The following is a 17,374-nucleotide window of genomic DNA, read 5'->3' as shown; positions in this document are numbered from 1 at the left end:
TGTATCCAGCCTATTATTCCATAATTATTCTCACTCAGTATTATATATCTGTGGCTAGTCGCTTAGTTTTCAAGATGGGGCTATAAGTAGTTTTGTCCAAATTATTAATAGCCATATATGAAGCATTCCACCTTACACATCATTTTTCTATCCATAATAGTTACAGCAGACTTAGAATAGCTATCTAAAGTAATAATTCAAGTGTATTTAATTATTAGTGTATTATAATAATATGCTGTAACTACTGTATAGCTACTAAGTTAGGTAGATAATAATGCTCAAAGACTTGAAGGAGATACACTGGTATAAGATGTACAAGTTTCAGAATTGCAAATAATCATTCAGTTAAATCCCTGATGCTGGCTGCAGATTATTAACATGAAACGATCTGACTGCTCTATTAGAGTATTTGAGCGTTCTATTAGAGTATATCAATCTTTTAGAGGCTATTCAGCTCCTTTCAGCCAGCACTCCTGTCAGCTTTATATCATTTGTAGTAGCTTAACTCTTTCTTCTAGGTAATCAAGAAGACACACGCCCCCTAATTATTCCCGTGGTCGTCCGATTATTCTAAAATTATGCCTATAATCATCCTATAATTCTGGAATTATTCTCACAAAATTGGTGACCTATTATTCTCAAGAATATGCCGGCATAATAGGCGCAGGCCTACACAATCCTGCTATCTTAAGATGTGAAAGGGTTGAAGCAGCCCTCCCCTGACATTGTGGTGGGTCTTCAGGCCATCTATGTTTCCTGTATCCCTAGCTTACTTCCATACAATCATTGAGATAATGAAACTGAAAACTTGCATGCATGATATCAAAATAATTACCAAATTGAGGCAGTGAGGCATAGCATTAAACTGGTGGGGGACCATATGGTTTTACCAAGGGAAAATAGAACTTTTTTTACATCCACTTTTCCAAATATTAGATGTATTATATGCACGGCCATTTCAGCTAAAATTCTGTCTTACATAGCCTGAATCATGTACACAGAATGTGTCTACTCAAGCACACACTAAAAACAAGTGTGCTATTATAACACATCCCCAGTTTCAGCACACAACACATGTGTTCATTGTGCATGAAATGTGTTGAAATAACACACCTAAAGTACATGTTTAAAACAGCACACTGCTCAACTTACAAGTGTGTTAAAAGTACATAGCACACTACAAAACAGCACACTAACATGTCACATTAACACATCAATGTGCTGTTGTAGAGAGCTGGATCTCAGGGAAAAGGTTGGACCTCATTTATCGGGCCAGAACCACATGCATAACAATAGCATGAACTCTGGTGAGAGATCCTAAGATAATACTATACTACTGTTGGATGAGGCCACTTCGGATTCTGCTCTGGTGAAAAGATAATAATAAGAAGTGTAAACCTGCTAATTGTTCATAGCTGGTGGAAGAAGCATTGGAGAAGGCACAGAAGGGTAGTACCTGTATTAAGATAGCACATCGAATGTCAACAGTCTACAATGCTGATAAGATCATTGTGATTTCCGATGGAAGAGTAATAAAGAGTGGTATTCACTCAGAATTGATGCTTCAAAATGCCGGTTATGTTAGTATTGTAAAAACATAGAGATTGCAGCTAGCTAGCTACTCAAAACCTTATTACTATTGGTAATACTGTGCAGACCTCTACTAGAGTATAGTGCACAGGTCACAACATACATACAAGTATACAAATTAAATAATTGCTAGTTTTTGTTTGAACTGATCAATATCATTGGAGTCAATCACATTTTGGGGTAGATCATTCCAGATTTTGATTGCTGAAGGGAAAAAGGAGTACATATAAGAATCAATCCGTGTCATTGGTTGCATAAATCTCATATTATGACCTCTGGTACTATGTACAGTGGTTATGGGTGTCAGAAATGGATTTGCTGGGATATCAACAAGGTGGTTAATTATTTTAAACATCATTATGGCTTTCAGTTCATATCTGCATCACGCAAGTGTAGCGGGCCAATTAAGGTCTGTAAGCATTTGTGTGACACTAGCGTAACGGGAGTAGTTGCTGGTCACATTATGTGTATGCATTCAACAGCTAGACATTTTTTTTTCCCAATATTAATGAACACGTTTTAACAACACATAAAAACAATAGTCTATGATCATACTCACCAACATGGACGTTCTATTACAGCTATTTGGCAGCCTCGAGGGCAGCCTGCAGTCTTCGGCCATACAGCACACATATCAATGGGATACAGACGTACTACCGAATGATTGACGGTGTCTTCTCGCCCTGCATCTGTGTTTCTGCAGTACACTGTACTAGAAAGTGTACGGCCTGAAACGAGAATCTGTAATCTTCAGCTCAGTCAACGAATGATCGATTGTGGTTCTGTGATGGCTGATGATGCTCCATCAGTGTTGTGCGAGGCTCGTAGGCTCTATCTTATCCCAGAAGCAAAGATGTCACTCACTGTACTGATTCCTGAGATCAAGTCATTTGGTGTTACCATTTCCAACTGGGAGGTAATGGAGAAAATTAAACAAGCTAGCAAACCAGATGACTTTGTGTCACTTCGCGTCACTAATTCTTCCCGCGAAATGATACACTTTGAAGGAGAGCTATTGTCAGTTAAGGTGATGCGAAAGTTAACACTGCTGCTGACTGGAAAGACCATAAAACTAAGCGGCTTTGCTGAGCCACTGCGTATTCAGGCAAAACCATTCCTGTCAGATTTCCCAACAAAGAAAGACTGGGAGGAGTACTTTCAGAAACAAGGGTTACTCAGTTTTGATGAAGGTTTGCCTGGAGAGCGACCAGATACTGTCAGAGTTAGGGGGCTGCCAATCCGTTGGTTTACAGATAGCAACTCTAGTGGTAATCCATCAAAGAAAGTGTTAACCCAGGTGTTCTCGAAGTTTGGCACAACCCGTCAAGTAGACATTTATGATCCTTCAAAGCATCAACAACAAAGGGGAGCATTCACGTCTTTTGGTCCAACCACTTCAAACAGATACCTCAACTTTGAGGCATACATACAATACATGAGCTATGCTGGCTTTTGTACAGCCATGGGAGGGCTAAAAGGAATGAAGCTGATGCATAAAGAATCAGATGGGAAGAGCAATGTCATTTCCATTACTGTGGAGTATGACAAAGGTGCATACCTCAGTGAACGGAATATCAAACAACGTAAACTAGAAGAGGAAAAGATGGAGACTATTCGGAAAGAAACAGAGAAAAAACAGGAAGAAGAAAAGAAAATGGAAGCTGCTCAAAAACAAGTTTGTAACCGTTGTGTAAATAGATATTTTATTACACACAGTTTATATTCAAAGGCTACCCAGGAATTACGAGACCAGCTGTTGCAGCAGAAACACTTGGAGAGGTTAGAGAAGAAGGAACAAAGGAAGAAGGATAGGTTGCAGCAAAAACAAATAGAGAAGGAAAGAAAACGACAGAAGCTTCTTGTGGTAGCTAAACTAAAAGTTCTTGCCAAGCAGAGAAGAGCAGAGGGACAACGGTTGCTCCGAGTGCTGTTAGCTGGAGCAGCAGAAGCTAAATATCAGGTATAGTAAGTCGGAAAATAACACCCTAACACAACAAATACCTGTTTGCAGTTGAAACACCTTAATAAAATAAACGCTGTTTTAGTAGTCTGCTTTCCTACTGTAGGAACCCAAAGGTGTATTAGAGAAAAGCCCATATTATATATTTTTAATACTGTATTTCCTAATGCGATGCATTATGTAGTTGATATAACTTGTAACAGTTGTAAGTACCTGAGGTTACTTTAAAAACAATAACCGACTGTACAGTAAATGGGTTACTTGAAAGTGTAACAGGTTGAACTGTGCCTAAAACATGTATTGAGAAAATCTTGTACATTGTAGGAAGAATTAGTGTTCAAAAGAGCTGAGGAAGAAAGAAAACAGTTGGAAGAAGAAAAGAAGAAACAACTGGAAAGAGCAAAAGCTGAACAAGTGCTAAGGTATAAATGTTTGAGACTAGCAGGTTTTACATCTAGTCATCATAGGGATCAGTTGGTACTGAATGTGGAACAACTAGAGAGACGAAAACAAGCAATACAAACAGAATTGTTATTAAGACATTGTTCTAAACAAAAACACACATGATTGTTGTTTTTTTTAACCTAAAAAGTGAAATTCAAAAAGCATGGCGGTGTCAATATATTTACATACAAAAAAACTTTCTGGCATTACCCATCAACTACTGTTAGTCTGTTCTTCATCATGATCATCTGTTTCAATTTTATTCTCTTGATTTGGTTCTGTGTCCTTTTCGTTTCCTTGATTTGGATTATGATCATCTTGATTTTCATCTTTGCTACTCTGGTCATGATCTTCAGATTGACCTCCTTGATTTTCATCATGAGAATCCTTGATTTCATTTTCTTCAGCTACCTTTGGATCTTGACTACTCTGCTCATGATCTTCAGATTGATTGCTTTGATTTTCAGTGTCATTTTGACCACCTGCCTCATCTTTTATATCATCAAGGGAGTCCTTGATTTTAATTTCTTCATCTCCCTTTGGATCTTTACTACTCTGCTCATGATCTTCAGATTGATTTTCAGTGTCATCTTGATTGCCTGCCTCATCTTTAATATCATCATCATGAGTATCCTTGATTTTAATTTCTTCATCTACCTTTGGGCCCTTATCACCTTGATCAGAGCCAGCAGGCTCAGTTTCTTGCTTAGCAGAATCATCCTTGATACAGTCTTCGCCTTCCTTGACTAGCCATCCCACACAGGTGTACTTCATCATAAACTGTCTCTCCCAGTCTTTCAAGGTACCCCAGTCATCACTGCCTAGGTCTGATAACTCATCCCATTCATCTGATACCGCCTTCAAGTTCATCGTGGCTAATGCTCGACTTCCATCATGACCAGCTAATTCTTCATAATCCCCACCTGAAATAAAATATAAATTGTAAGTCACCTTTCAGTATTTATACCACACACTAATAGTCAAATCACCTTTGCCGTAAAACGATTTTGATTTAGTTACATCGTAAACTTTGTAATTTACAGCCAGGTACAAAGGCTTGTTTTCGTCACTTCCATTGAACTCCTTCAATTGTTTTAATGTGTATGGCTTCTCAATAACTTTTTCTTTTTCTTTAGCAGCTTCCGCAAGTGCCTTTGCTTTTTCCTTCTGCCAGGCATCTTCATTTCTTCTCTTTAACAGATAGAACGCGATAGCAAAGCACAGTAGCAGCAGAACGCCGTTTAACAAAATATCCAACATTTTTACTGCGCATTAATTGGAACGAAATGTGCATTAATTAGGAACGGCGGGATTCAGGTGATATTTTTAAAATGTCCCATTGCAGCAACAGTTCAAGCGACTTACATGATAAATGAGGTATAATTTTATTATCTCTTTGCAGCATTATATTGAACATGATACTTGTAAATTAGCGGGCCAGCTATGGCGTCAGCTACAGAGAGAAAGTTTACTGCGCTACGCAAGCGTTTGGACCAGCTTGGATACAGGCAGTCTGTAGGAATAGAGTCTTTGCCTTTAGTTGAGAAACTATTTGGCGACTTGCTACACACAACAGAAAGCTTAAAGAAAGCCAAACTACAGTTAAATAAACAGAGTGAACAGAAGGGAGTCTGGGAGCAACAGGTAGAGCCTTATCGTTTAGACAATGCACGGTTAGTCAGAGAAAACAATGAATTACACCAAAAAGTTCTGAAACTGAAAGAAAGTTCAGAAATAAAAGTGCGTGACCTAAAGGCAACTCTTCGGAGACTAGACCATGAAAACACTGACCTAAAGTTCTTAAACACACAATATGTTCAGAAGATACAGTCAACTGAAAGAGAGTCACAAGCAAAAACAGACAGAATTATTGAACTGCAAGAAAAGAATTTGGATGCTATTATTCAAACTCCAGGTGGGAGGAAAAAGAAGATACCATCTAGAAGACAAAGAATGGATGTTGAGTCATTATTACCTGAGAGTCACTTAGTACCAAGTGGAGATGTGTTGATACTTAAACCAGTGGCTGAACCAGATCCGTATGTTGCAGATCTGCTAAAAACAGCTGATTTAAGGATAGGACAACTACAGGAAACTGTGGCCAACTTGGAACGAGATGGTGAAGAAGCTGAAAGACGAATAGTAAGCCTAAAGAAACAAGTAAGCCATTGAAAGTTTCTGGGTATATCCATCAATTCTTCTATTATGGTATTAGATTGATAGTAGGGATGCTGAAATTGAAAGATTGAATGTACAACTTACTGGAGGCAGACCACCAGAAGTGCTGGCTATTGAAGGAAAGAAGGACAGCAATGAAAAGATGGTAGCACATCTCAACGTGCAGGTGCTATACATGATTATATTGTATCATTTTAAATGTGTTAATCTTTTAGATTGACTTCCTCCAACAAGCAAATCATACATTGGAAGAGAAGCTAACTATAGCTGAGGCTTCTAGTAGAAAAGTTGAAGGAGAGTGTTCAGAGCTTCGTGCTAAGAATGCCAGCATCTGTGCTGAACTACAAAGCATCAGTGAACTTGTCAGACAAATGGAGAAAGAAAAGGCCACCCAGCTAGCTGATGCTGAGCAGCAGTTATTAGCACAAGAAGTTAGTAAACACAATAAACTAAAATACCAAAACACACTGTACCTCTATAGGCCAAATACAGTGAATTAGTTCAAAAGTTGAACAATTCAGAAGATGTAGTGAAGACATTGGAACAGGTTACCAAACTGACAATTACATGAGAACATTTCAGTATGTTCTGTTTATAGGAGAAACTTGTTTTAGTTGAGGATAATCGTCGCATGGCTCAAATGTTGTGTGTTAGCAAAGGCGATGAACAAATGACAACCACAACTGTGAAGCAGTTAATGGAAGAGAAGAGGAGTCTACAGGAGCAGTGTAATTTACTGAAGAAACGTGGTAGGTTAACTGTGCACACACACACACACACACACACACACACACACACACACACACACACACACACACACACACACACACACACACACACACACACACACACACACACACACACACACACACACACACACACACACCACACACACACACACACACACACACACACACCACACACACACACCACACACCACACACCACACACACACACACCACACACACACACACACCACACACACACATTGTTACTATTATTGTTTTTCAGAGGCACAGTTAGAACAACACATGCACAACTCCAGCAAAGTTCAAGGTGTTGTATCAGAGCCCCAGGACTATGCTGAATTAAAGGCTGAGAGGAATGAACTCAGGGAAGCTGTGAAGAATTTTGAGACAGAGTTGATGCAGGTTTGTGGTATAAAAATTTCATGAGCATATGACTGGTCAATTAAGGAATTCACCATAGATCCAAATGGATGCCCAAGATCTTGCTAGTGACAGGAACAACTTCAAAGTTCTCTATGAGCAGGTTTGTAAGCTTAAAACAGGGTTTTACAGTTGATACAGTTTAATTTAGACTAGTGAGGAAGTTACAAGACTACGAAGTCAGTTAAAGTCCACTCCAGCATCAGCATCACTGATGCGGCGACTAGAGGGAGAACGAGATGATGCCCGAATGGAAGTCAGGCAGTTAAAGAGTGAATGTAACAGTCTTCAGACAAGACTGAAGGTACACACACATACATACATACACACACACATACATACATACGTACATACATACATACTGGGTGTCCATGTATTATATAATGTGCCCTATAGGCAACTAGAGAAAGTCAACAAAGTGATGTAACTACCCTGGATGATCAGCTGAGAAAATCACAACTAGAAGTTGATCAGGTATAGTCACTCTCTTCACTAGATACTGTCTATTGTGTTGTTCATTAGCTGGCTGAAGAGAATCGTACCCTACAAGAAAGAGTGACGTCATTAAGGGAGATGGTACGACGACTTGAAGGAGAGATAAAATCCAGTACAGCTGCTCTATCTAACAGTGAGGGTGAAAGCTACAAGTATAAGAACAAGGTGGCCCAATTACAGGTACACAATCCATTATTGCACAGCCTGATGTATACGTTAATGTATGTACATGTTAGGCTATAGTGGACTCACAAGAACTTCAAAAAGAACAACACCAACGTGGACTACAAGCACATACCACTAGAGCACAAGAGTCTCAAGCACAATTTGCTTCACTACAAGCCAAATTAGGTAAGAACAAGACCAGTGTTGGCATGGTATATGTAGTGTGATTATCAGCTGAGGTGAAACGAGAAGATGAAAAACAAAAGGAACAGATGGCACAGTTGAAACTGGTGCTCACTAATCTTGACAAGGAGAGAGATAGCCTGCAAGAAGAAGTGGACCAAAAAGCTGATAAGATCAGTGACATTGAGAACTTACTGACTCAACAGGTCTGACAAGAGTAGGCAAACACGATAATTTTTAAGATTTGGATTGATATTAGGAAAATGAAAAGGCCGAATTAGAAAAAGAAATACAACAACTCAGATCTCAACAAGAGTAAGTGATGTTGTCATACATAAATCAGTTTTAGATTTTGATCAACATAGACAATATTTAACTGATAAGAATTCCAAAGATAGACAGGTTCTCGGGCTGCAGTCCCAGCTAGACAGTCTTAAGGGACATCTACAAGATGCTAGTGGAGCTAAGAGTGCCTATGAGCAAGAGATACAAAGACTGAAAGGTGACCTCAATACTATGACACAAGAAAACCAAGTAAGCCACCCACATCAAAGTGTGTGTTATATTAGAGTATTTCTTTTACTAGGCAGTACATGAGGAATTACGTACTGCTGTTGAGGAGAGAGAAATGTTAAGACAAAAATTACAAGAGCATATTCAAACAATGATGACGTATGAAGAGGCTGTCACTTCTAAAGTAAGCACCGGTTTTTTTACATGGCATCGCAGCGGTAATTTTTTTACTCCAGGAACAAGAGAAAGGAGTTCTGTTGACCTCATATAGAGCAATGGCTGATGAGAATGAACGACTTAGCTCAAGTGTCCAACAATCAGTAGAAGAAAGTACGAGTGTCAAGCTCCAACTAGCAGGTATAACACAGGTAGGTTCAATACATTAGAACTGTATGGGGCAAATTGTGTATGTTCTATTAGGAGAAACATCAACTACAACAAATATTAGAACAGCAACAGTTGGAGATTGAACAGGTGTATTATGATTGAAATAACCAGCCCTTATTTATCAACTTTTGTCTAGTATTCTTACTCTATGCAATCCTATGAGATACAGCTATCAAATCTCACCACTGCTTTGTCAAAAATGGAACAGACCATCAGAAAAGAACAAGAAGAAAAGGTTGAATATTTTCTGTACACACATACATACTTACCACTTATCATATTTAGAGAGCTCTGTTAGCTGATCTTACTGCTATGAGAGAACTGTGTGTACAACTAGACAAAGCTAAGGATACACACAGCAGACAAGTAGCTACTGTTAGTTCTGAATTAGAGCAGGTATTACACAACAATATTGTCTGTGGTTATCGTAGTTACTGTACACAGTTGCAAGGACAAATGGCGGACTTACAAGGAGAAAAAGTTGCATTGGAAACACAGCTAGCAGCTGAAAAGGCTGGAAATCATGGACTGGAAACTCTGTTGGCTACTGAAAGAAAGAAGGTAAAACAATTGCTGAAACACAAATGTATCCATACATTATAGGAGTAAAACAATTACAACACAAATGTATCCATACATTATAGGAATATCATTCACATGTTAGTGGACAAGAAAAGGAATTAGAACTACGACATTTAAAAGAACAGCTGGAAAGGCTGGAGGCAAGCCAAACATCCTGCAGCGAACAGCTGAAAATCGAACAAGCTCGTGCGAAACAAAGAAGCCACGAACTAGAACAACTAAAAGCTGAACTAGCTGCAGAAAAGTTTCAAAGGTAACAATACAAAAAGCACTCACCTTAATATGTCATATACTTAACAGGGAACGGTCCAAACAAGAAGTACAAAGATTGCGGCAAATGTTAAGTACTTCACTGTCTTCTTCAGTTGATCAAGAAACCTCATCACAAAATAACAAGATACCTACAGACACAATGGTACCCACTATTGTGAAAACCAAACAATCGATTGTTTAAAAATCAAATCTCATAGGATGTTGAGAAAACCATCACAAAAGAACGAGAAAGTTTAGCTAATGAGAGCGCCCGTGAGTAAACAAATGCTGACAAGCAACTAAAATAAACTCTTACTTTTTTTTGTAGGTGTTATAAGTGAATTATTGTCAGCATCAGGCAGTTCAACGGGCTCACAACACTCTTCACGCACCAGTAGAAAATCTTAATATATAAAATACATGTAATGTTTAACTAATAGTCCATATTTTCAGTTGACTATTGAGTTCACTACACAGTTGGTACAATGGTAGTCCAACTACATTGAAGTAATCTCCATTGATCTTTTTTACCAATGTTCCTCCAAGTCCCTGAATACCATAACTGAATGTTAAAGAAATATCTGTGGCTATACCAAATTGATCTACATACCCTCTTAAGTGAATCAGCAGGTTTGGAGAAAAAGCAAAATTTCTTTAAAATTAATATACCTGATTGTCATTAAGAACATGTGACGAGTATCTTGATCTTTACAGCTATTCTGAAAATAAAGTGGGGGGAACTCAATTTCCCTCCCTTTTGCCTATAGACATGGCAAAATATAGGGGCCATGATGTTTGCCTATGACTGTATATTATAGAAGGCCACAGCCTTAGTAACATTCTTAGAGATAAAATGGTTTTAATTTGTCACTACATAAAACACGGACCCTCTATATTTGTGGAGCTAAATTGTCTGACCAAACAAAAGGATACGCTCCAGCTTTATCTCTGCAAATATACAAGATAAAATGTTCACTGCATAATTTGTGATCAAATCTTACAGTGGTTCTCCTGATTCCACATAAGCCGTGATCATGTCATCATTTAGTTCACCAAATGTCACTTCACTTTGCTCATGGAAACAATGTAGTTTAGTTTCATCAACTGATTTCTTGACTAGAGATACCCCAGTATGTACTAGATGTGTTCTGCCACTTAACCTGTGAAAATGTTTTATTGAGCAGTGAATGGACAATAATTTGAAGTACTTTTGTAACATATTGTATGCTCCATCTTTGTCCTGGGGCTTCTCTAGAATAACGCCGTCAATTTCCTGGTATCAAACATAGTAAAAATGTTTTGATAACGCTCGTCAACAACGCGTACCACCACAGTATCCGCGCCAATGATTACCACCCAGTCTTCGCCGTGCTCCAGCTTTAAAAAAAAAAAAAGACAAGACAAGCTATACAATAGCATAGATATTAGAGCACTAATATCTATGACAATAGGTAGCTAATTAGGATGTGTACCTTCAAACTTTCGGCTACTTCTAATGACTTTCCTTTCGAATTAGCTATCGCGTACTCGGCAGGAGAAGCGAACGAAGTTTTGTCGAGTGTTTCTGGGAAATTGGATGGTACCACGGTGCAAGAGAAGCCCTGTAATGCTCTGGTTACTCCACAAACATACAAATGAGTTTATAACGTACAACATTCTCCAAAATCTGTACTCTCCTGGGTGAAGCGCTAGCTAATATTACTCTCCTGCCAGCTAACTGGCGGAGCAGTATGGAGATCATAGCTCACTATAAGACTGAATAATCGATTGTGGTACTCAGTTATTTTTTTAATTAGCGCGGGCCCGGATGCATGACATCAACCATGCCAAAACCTGAGCGATAGACACTCTACAGCCAAAATCTATTGTTAGCTCTTGAGTGGAAGAGATCACGTTAATATGCAACCATAAATAACATACCCACATTATCTATGATACAACTTGCAAAATCTGTGTGTACTATTAGGGTATTTTGGTGGCTCCAACTATAAACTTTTACGAGACTGAACAAGTCTGTGGTATAAACTTGTGAGTGTGTTATGGCTGTAAGAATTCCATCTGCAGTGCTTATCTAGCTATAGCAGCAACAGTGTAGTTCACTTACATTTGTGCCAGTATATAGTATATTAGCTGAGAATTATAACCTGGTGTTAGGCTATATAGTACAAAGTAATTCTACTACATGCCCTCATTAAATTTTGATATGAGGCTGTCAATGTGTAGGTCTTAAAAGCCAATGTTTTCACCACACAACCACAGTAAGCAACAAATTTTGGATAGTTATGTAATAAAAACATCTGACTCGTGAGGAAGTTTGTTACGCAATGTTAAATCATACATTGCTACATCAGCATTACTTCATATTTTGTAACTTTTAAATAACATGAGACCAATTAACACTAGTGATTACACCAATTTCAACTGTTCATGACACTATACGAGTTTGTTAGATTATTCTGCAGGTTTGCTAGTGCGTACAAGTGAATTTGAGGGTTTGCTAGTGTGAAATGTAACTGAACAGAAAATACCGAGTCGCCAGAACAACCTGCTTAAGGAGCCATATGTCATACTGCATTAGGTAGATCTTGCTTCCAAAGTTGAACATCAGTCTGATTTAATGGTAGCTGTTCTACAGCAGTAGTGTATTCTAAGGCAAAACAGTACATCTTGCCAAAGCTAGGGAATATATGTGACTGTTCTATTAGAGTATACATTTATTAAAGTTTGATTTGTCTTTGTGAGTCATGACTGTACTATCTAACTATCAAGACCTGCAAAAAGCCTACAAAGTCTGTTAAGTAGGGAGTCAGTCCTATTGGCTATAATAATTGTACTGTTCTTGTCCTTTTTAGTTTACTGTCCATTTAAATGTTTGTAGGTTTCTGAAGTGTTTCATAAACCTAAATTAAAACATGGTAGCTATTTACAGTCTCACTTGCCAGACTGGATTCAGTTTGTCATAACAAAAGATAAATCTAGCTTGGCTGGTAAGACTAGGCTTTTACTGGGGTTGTGGAAACCTCTGAAATTTTAACCTGTAGCCGGGATTGCAGCAAGAGCAGGCACAAAGGTTTGTTGTGAATACTAAATAACCACATAAAATGTTGAGAAGAGAGTTGAGAATGCAATCGAAGAATTTTTTTATAAGCTTTTGATTAACTTTTACAGTTTTACCAGTAGATTGCAAGGGCTGATTTATCAGCTCACTTGATGTTACCATGACATGACACTGTGGAATCAGTTTGCTTGTCAGGATCATTACTCTAATGCAGCCAGTGTATTTTATCATCACTGTTCTTACAAAGGCTGTAAACTACTTATGGTCTTATAAAACATGCTACATAGGTATGGCTATCATCCTGAGTACTTGATCGTTAATACTTGAATACTAAATATCCATGATCATTACAGCCTTAATAATTCTTCTTCAATATCAGGCACCACCACAAATGGTCTGGCCGGACTATCTAAAATGCCCCAAAGTATCCAGCCTGTTAAATCAATCTTAACAACTAACAGTCCATATTTTCAGTTGGCTATTAAGTTCTTTACACAGTTGGTACAATGGCAATCCTTCAACATTATAGTAATCTCCGTTAATCCTTTTTACCAATGTTCCTCCTAATCCCTGAATACCATAACTGAATGTTAAGGTATATGAACTTCCTTGGGTATACTACTGCTACAAAGGATACGCTCCAGCTTTATCTCTAAGTACACATTTACAAGGGATTAAATGATGCTTAGCATTGTGATCAAATCTTACAGTGGTTCTCCTGATTCCACATATGCCGTGATCATGTCATCATTTAGTTCACTAAAAGTCAGTTCACTAAAAGTCACTTCACTTTGCTCATGGAAACAATGTAGTTTAGTTTCATCAACTGATTTCTTGACTAGAGATACCCCAGTATGTACTAGGTGTGTTCTGCCACTTAGGCCACTCCAAATAAATTATCTGTTTCCCGTCCACCGCCCGCATCTGGTTACTGCCAGCTCTAAATATTTCATTATTCCGTATTCTTCCATTATTTTCCGTTGCATACTGATAGGCTCAGTAAAAGCTATCTTTAACCAGTGTCAGCTCACGTGTCAGCAGTGCTATCAAGTCAGCACAAACTCCACGTTTGTGTTATTTTAGCAACTACAAAGGAAGGAACAAGCTTAAGCATGCTTTTATGCGACCTTTTTGGTTGTGCCAGGCAAATAATGGCTTGAAAAGCTAGCCAATTTTATAATGAAATAATGGAAATGGACTGCCCGCCCGCATACAAATATGCCTGAGTCCAGGACGGGAAACAGAGAATTTATTTGGAGTAGCCTTAACCTGTGAAAATATTTTATTGAAAAGTGAATGGATGCAGATCAGAGAAAATAATTTTGAGTACTTTTGTAACATATTGTGAGCTTCATAGTTGTTTTTGGGCTTCTCCAGAATAACACCATCTATTTCCTGGTAAACATGGTTTAACTGTTTCACACCCATCAACGCTTACCACCACCGTATCCGCTCCAGTGATTACCACCCAGTCTTCACAATCTTCTAGCTAAATACACAGCTTAGCTAAATAGCTACACATTGTTTATACCTTCCAACGTTCGGCTACTGCAAATGACTTTCCTTTAGAAGTAATTATCGCGTACTCTGCAGGAGAAGCGAACGAAGCTTTGTCGAGTGTTTCTGGAAACTTGGATGGAACCACGGTGAAAGGGAAGCCCTGCAATGCACTGTAACAAGGGCACACAATTCACTCATTTAACACGCACAACGCTTTCTAAAATCTGTAATCTCCTTGGTGACGTGCTGGCTAAAATCATCCTCCTGCCAGCTAACTGATGGAGCAGTATAGAAATCATATTTGGTTCATGTGTAAATTTTACACATAATAATTATTATTTTCGATTGTGGTATATTTAAACATACATGAAATTGTAACGAAATATATGTACAATTAGATAATTACGATGGGTTGGAAGTGATCAGGTTGCTCTTTTCTCCAGGGCAGTGATTCGTTGCTTCAATTTCATTTGTGCTGTGTTGTATTCACCGAGAAGTCTTACAAATCGACTCTGTAACTGTTCAAGTCCTGTCTCCTGTTTATCTATTCTTCTTCTTATCCCTGATGTGGCTGAAAGTGTAGGCCTTGCTGATGCTTGAGCTGTGCCTTGTTGCTCACCATTCTCATTAAGAGTGCCATCTTTGATCAACAACCTGCGGCCATTTTCTTCCAATATGGCTTTAGCCTCAGGGTATTCAACTAGTGCATCAAGTAGATCTTGCTTGCTAAGACAAAACAATTCTGAATAGCCAACAGATTTTACAGTGGCTGTTCTACGATTACCACTTCCACCTAGATTTAGGATACTGATTTCACCAAAATAGCTACCATCAGTCAATGTGGCCAGTACAATTTGATTCTCATCAACCACTTCAAGTTTCCCTGTCTTAATGATGTACATCTCCTTACCAATGTCTCCCTTACGACATACATAGTCCCCAGGAGAAAATACTTGAGCACGTAACTTCAGTACTAATTCTTCCAACAGTCCTGCCTCACACTGTTCAAATATATTCACCTTTTTAAGTGTAGCAAAATGGACATGTATGGCAATCTCTGTCTTTAGTTTATCAGGTAAATAATGTAAGACATCTTGCTCATTTAGTGTTTTGCTGTTCATCCACAAGTAATCGAACCACTTGATCACTCTGGCCTGCAGGTCTTTCCCAACACATCGATACTGCATATACTGCTTAATATTGTCCAGCCGACTCTGAAAGTCAGTCCTTGAGGCATTCATGTTGGTGATCATGCTACCAACATTACCAACGATTGTAGCAAAAATCAAAACACCAACCAAAAAATCCACAATAACAAAAACATACTCCCAATCTTCATGGGGACCTGGCACTTCTCCAATGGTTGTCAGAGTCAATGTGGACCAATAAAAACTGAAAACATACTGTCTAGTGAGTGAATCGTATTCTGTATTATTGCTATTATTGCCATGGGCGGGATAGACCCATTCATCATTACCAAATCCAATGGCCTGAGAAATCAGAAAATAGAAGCAGGCATTCCAGTGGATAATGATTACAATATACAATACCAACATAAATATCCTGAATATGTTGGGGAAGTTCGTTCTACTCTCAGTTCTGTCAAAGAAATTAAACATCCTGTGAGCTCTCAGGATTCTGTTAATACGTACAATTGCATGTTCGATACCAACACCAGCATATATCACATCTGTGGGCAACAATGACACCACATCCAACTTGAATGCTGTGCTCTTCACATAATTTAAACCAAGTTTCTTACGGTCCTCAACCAGCAGGCCATTTTCCAGATAACCTTTAAGAGATAAACAACATAAAGGATGTTGACAATGTAAGTATTTAGTGGACAAAGTGATAAATGATTGTGGTTAAACACTTAAAACCAATCAGAAATAATTTCACACCTACCTGTGAGGAATTGTATGGCCATGTCTCCTACATAGACAAGATCACACAAATAGTCCAACGTCAACCACAACGGTAAATACTTATCTTGCAACTGATCAAAAGTCTCTCGTGCTATTAATAAGAATATATTATACAGAACGGCAATGGTCACTACAAATAGCCAATAGTATAATACATTTCCGCCGGGATTGAAAACTATGGATCTTTCTGAGAAAATGTTGCCTTCATGTTTTCTGTCCGACTGATCACCATGTTGAGTATCATGGTTAACAAAAGCACTGTCAATGTTTGGTGATGTCATTGTGAATTTCTTCAGGAAAGAGTCTTTCCTATCCAGGTCTGACTCAGGAGTTCGACTGGCCCATTTCTTTATCAACTGAACGGTCCGAACAAGCTTAGCAAACGCATTTTCATTGTGTTCATTCGGCTGTAGGGAAGAAGAAACAAGAATATTAATTTGCAGGGAAACCATATATATTATAGCTACAAGTGAGACCTATGCCAGTCAATCCCTAGGGAAGCTTTATACTCCCTCAAGGGTGTGGCTAGCAGTGAAATATCGTTGCTTACTTCTTCTGAGTCGCTGTCCCCCACCGATGTAACGCCATTCGCTATAGGGAGTGTGACTGTTTCCAGCACTCCTCCGTTGCAGTAAACGCTTCTCTCAACGTCCTCGACAGATCCAGGCGGAGATCCGCTCTCTACAACGATGGTAGGCATAACGTCCATCATTATTGTGATCCTTGGGTCTGAAGTCTTAAACACACCTCGAAAATAAATTATGTCATTTTGTTTATAATCACGTGTAATTTTCTTCCAGATATTCTTATTAATTCGGTCTCAAGGTGAGTCATGACATCGTTTTTCACCCCATGGAAAAGCAGCTCTTCGAAATATGAGGCACCTAAACTACCTACTGTAACGTCAGCTGAGAAGCAGCGAAGCAGGCAAGTCGAATGGCTGAGAAAAGACGTAAACGGGTAAGTACCG

At 38.6% G+C, this 17,374-nt stretch overlaps 6 protein-coding genes, 1 long non-coding RNA gene and 1 pseudogene across 10 annotated transcripts in view; 3 read left to right on the top strand and 5 right to left on the bottom strand.

Moving 5' to 3' along the window:
• Window positions 1-1,585: 1,585 nt before the first annotated feature.
• Window positions 1,586-2,706, bottom strand: LOC136238357 (uncharacterized). Its single transcript, XR_010692938.1, has 2 exons — window positions 2,150-2,706; window positions 1,586-1,794 (listed from the first exon to the last, which is right to left on the bottom strand). It is a non-coding gene; the product is annotated as an uncharacterized lncRNA (long non-coding RNA).
• LOC136238350 (A-kinase anchor protein 17A-like) lies at window positions 2,321-4,158 on the top strand. Its single transcript, XM_066028778.1, has 4 exons — window positions 2,321-3,265; window positions 3,320-3,550; window positions 3,875-3,972; window positions 4,018-4,158. Exons 1-4 carry the CDS (start codon window positions 2,357-2,359, stop codon window positions 4,115-4,117), a joined length of 1,338 nt encoding a protein of 445 aa, XP_065884850.1. The 5' UTR covers window positions 2,321-2,356; the 3' UTR covers window positions 4,118-4,158.
• Window positions 4,079-5,303, bottom strand: LOC136238355 (protein vem-1-like). Its single transcript, XM_066028788.1, has 2 exons — window positions 4,984-5,303; window positions 4,079-4,917 (listed from the first exon to the last, which is right to left on the bottom strand). Exons 1-2 carry the CDS (start codon window positions 5,252-5,254, stop codon window positions 4,208-4,210), a joined length of 981 nt encoding a protein of 326 aa, XP_065884860.1. The 5' UTR covers window positions 5,255-5,303; the 3' UTR covers window positions 4,079-4,207.
• Window positions 5,251-10,375, top strand: LOC136238343 (centrosomal protein of 135 kDa-like). Its single transcript, XM_066028766.1, has 25 exons — window positions 5,251-5,371; window positions 5,428-6,154; window positions 6,210-6,338; window positions 6,388-6,603; window positions 6,654-6,719; window positions 6,771-6,921; window positions 7,184-7,323; window positions 7,382-7,444; window positions 7,493-7,645; window positions 7,738-7,815; window positions 7,864-8,016; window positions 8,073-8,187; window positions 8,236-8,390; window positions 8,444-8,499; window positions 8,550-8,718; window positions 8,771-8,881; window positions 8,934-9,065; window positions 9,118-9,171; window positions 9,221-9,319; window positions 9,370-9,480; window positions 9,529-9,645; window positions 9,729-9,919; window positions 9,967-10,081; window positions 10,137-10,191; window positions 10,247-10,375. Exons 1-25 carry the CDS (start codon window positions 5,367-5,369, stop codon window positions 10,324-10,326), a joined length of 3,441 nt encoding a protein of 1,146 aa, XP_065884838.1. The 5' UTR covers window positions 5,251-5,366; the 3' UTR covers window positions 10,327-10,375.
• On the bottom strand, window positions 10,302-11,718 carry LOC136238356 (probable bifunctional dTTP/UTP pyrophosphatase/methyltransferase protein). 2 transcript variants are annotated; one of them, XM_066028789.1, is made up of 7 exons: window positions 11,570-11,718; window positions 11,391-11,519; window positions 11,245-11,295; window positions 11,127-11,191; window positions 10,920-11,078; window positions 10,852-10,866; window positions 10,302-10,480 (listed from the first exon to the last, which is right to left on the bottom strand). In XM_066028789.1, the coding sequence occupies exons 1-7, from the start codon at window positions 11,657-11,659 to the stop codon at window positions 10,348-10,350; spliced, it is 642 nt and encodes a 213-aa protein (XP_065884861.1). In that variant the 5' UTR covers window positions 11,660-11,718; the 3' UTR covers window positions 10,302-10,347. The 2 variants fall into 2 exon arrangements, with proteins under 2 accessions (XP_065884861.1, XP_065884863.1); XM_066028791.1 differs by having other exon boundaries at window positions 10,302-10,467.
• A 1,407-nt stretch (window positions 11,719-13,125) lies between these two features.
• Window positions 13,126-14,838, bottom strand: LOC136237661 (dTTP/UTP pyrophosphatase-like). Its single transcript, XM_066027879.1, has 8 exons — window positions 14,686-14,838; window positions 14,508-14,636; window positions 14,415-14,465; window positions 14,307-14,371; window positions 13,685-13,867; window positions 13,614-13,628; window positions 13,436-13,559; window positions 13,126-13,385 (listed from the first exon to the last, which is right to left on the bottom strand). The coding sequence occupies exons 1-8, from the start codon at window positions 14,773-14,775 to the stop codon at window positions 13,332-13,334; spliced, it is 711 nt and encodes a 236-aa protein (XP_065883951.1). The 5' UTR covers window positions 14,776-14,838; the 3' UTR covers window positions 13,126-13,331.
• The window catches only part of LOC136237660 (uncharacterized), a 6,584-nt pseudogene continuing 4,042 nt past the window's right edge, over window positions 14,833-17,374 (bottom strand).
• LOC136238354 (vacuolar protein sorting-associated protein 37A-like) overlaps window positions 17,176-17,374 on the top strand; it is a 2,011-nt gene continuing 1,812 nt past the window's right edge. For all 3 annotated transcript variants that reach the window (XM_066028787.1, XM_066028786.1, XM_066028785.1), the window contains exon 1: window positions 17,176-17,364. In XM_066028787.1, coding sequence (XP_065884859.1) covers window positions 17,237-17,364 — 128 coding nt within the window. In that variant the 5' untranslated portion in view covers window positions 17,176-17,236. The remainder of the gene's footprint in view (window positions 17,365-17,374) is intronic.

The sequence above is a fragment of the Dysidea avara genome, chromosome 11, assembly GCF_963678975.1.
Source record: "Dysidea avara chromosome 11, odDysAvar1.4, whole genome shotgun sequence".
In the NCBI taxonomy this organism is placed as follows: domain Eukaryota; kingdom Metazoa; phylum Porifera; class Demospongiae; order Dictyoceratida; family Dysideidae; genus Dysidea; species Dysidea avara.
The sequence above is the reverse complement of the archived record's forward strand: the minus strand, read 5'-3'. Positions and strand labels throughout refer to the sequence as shown.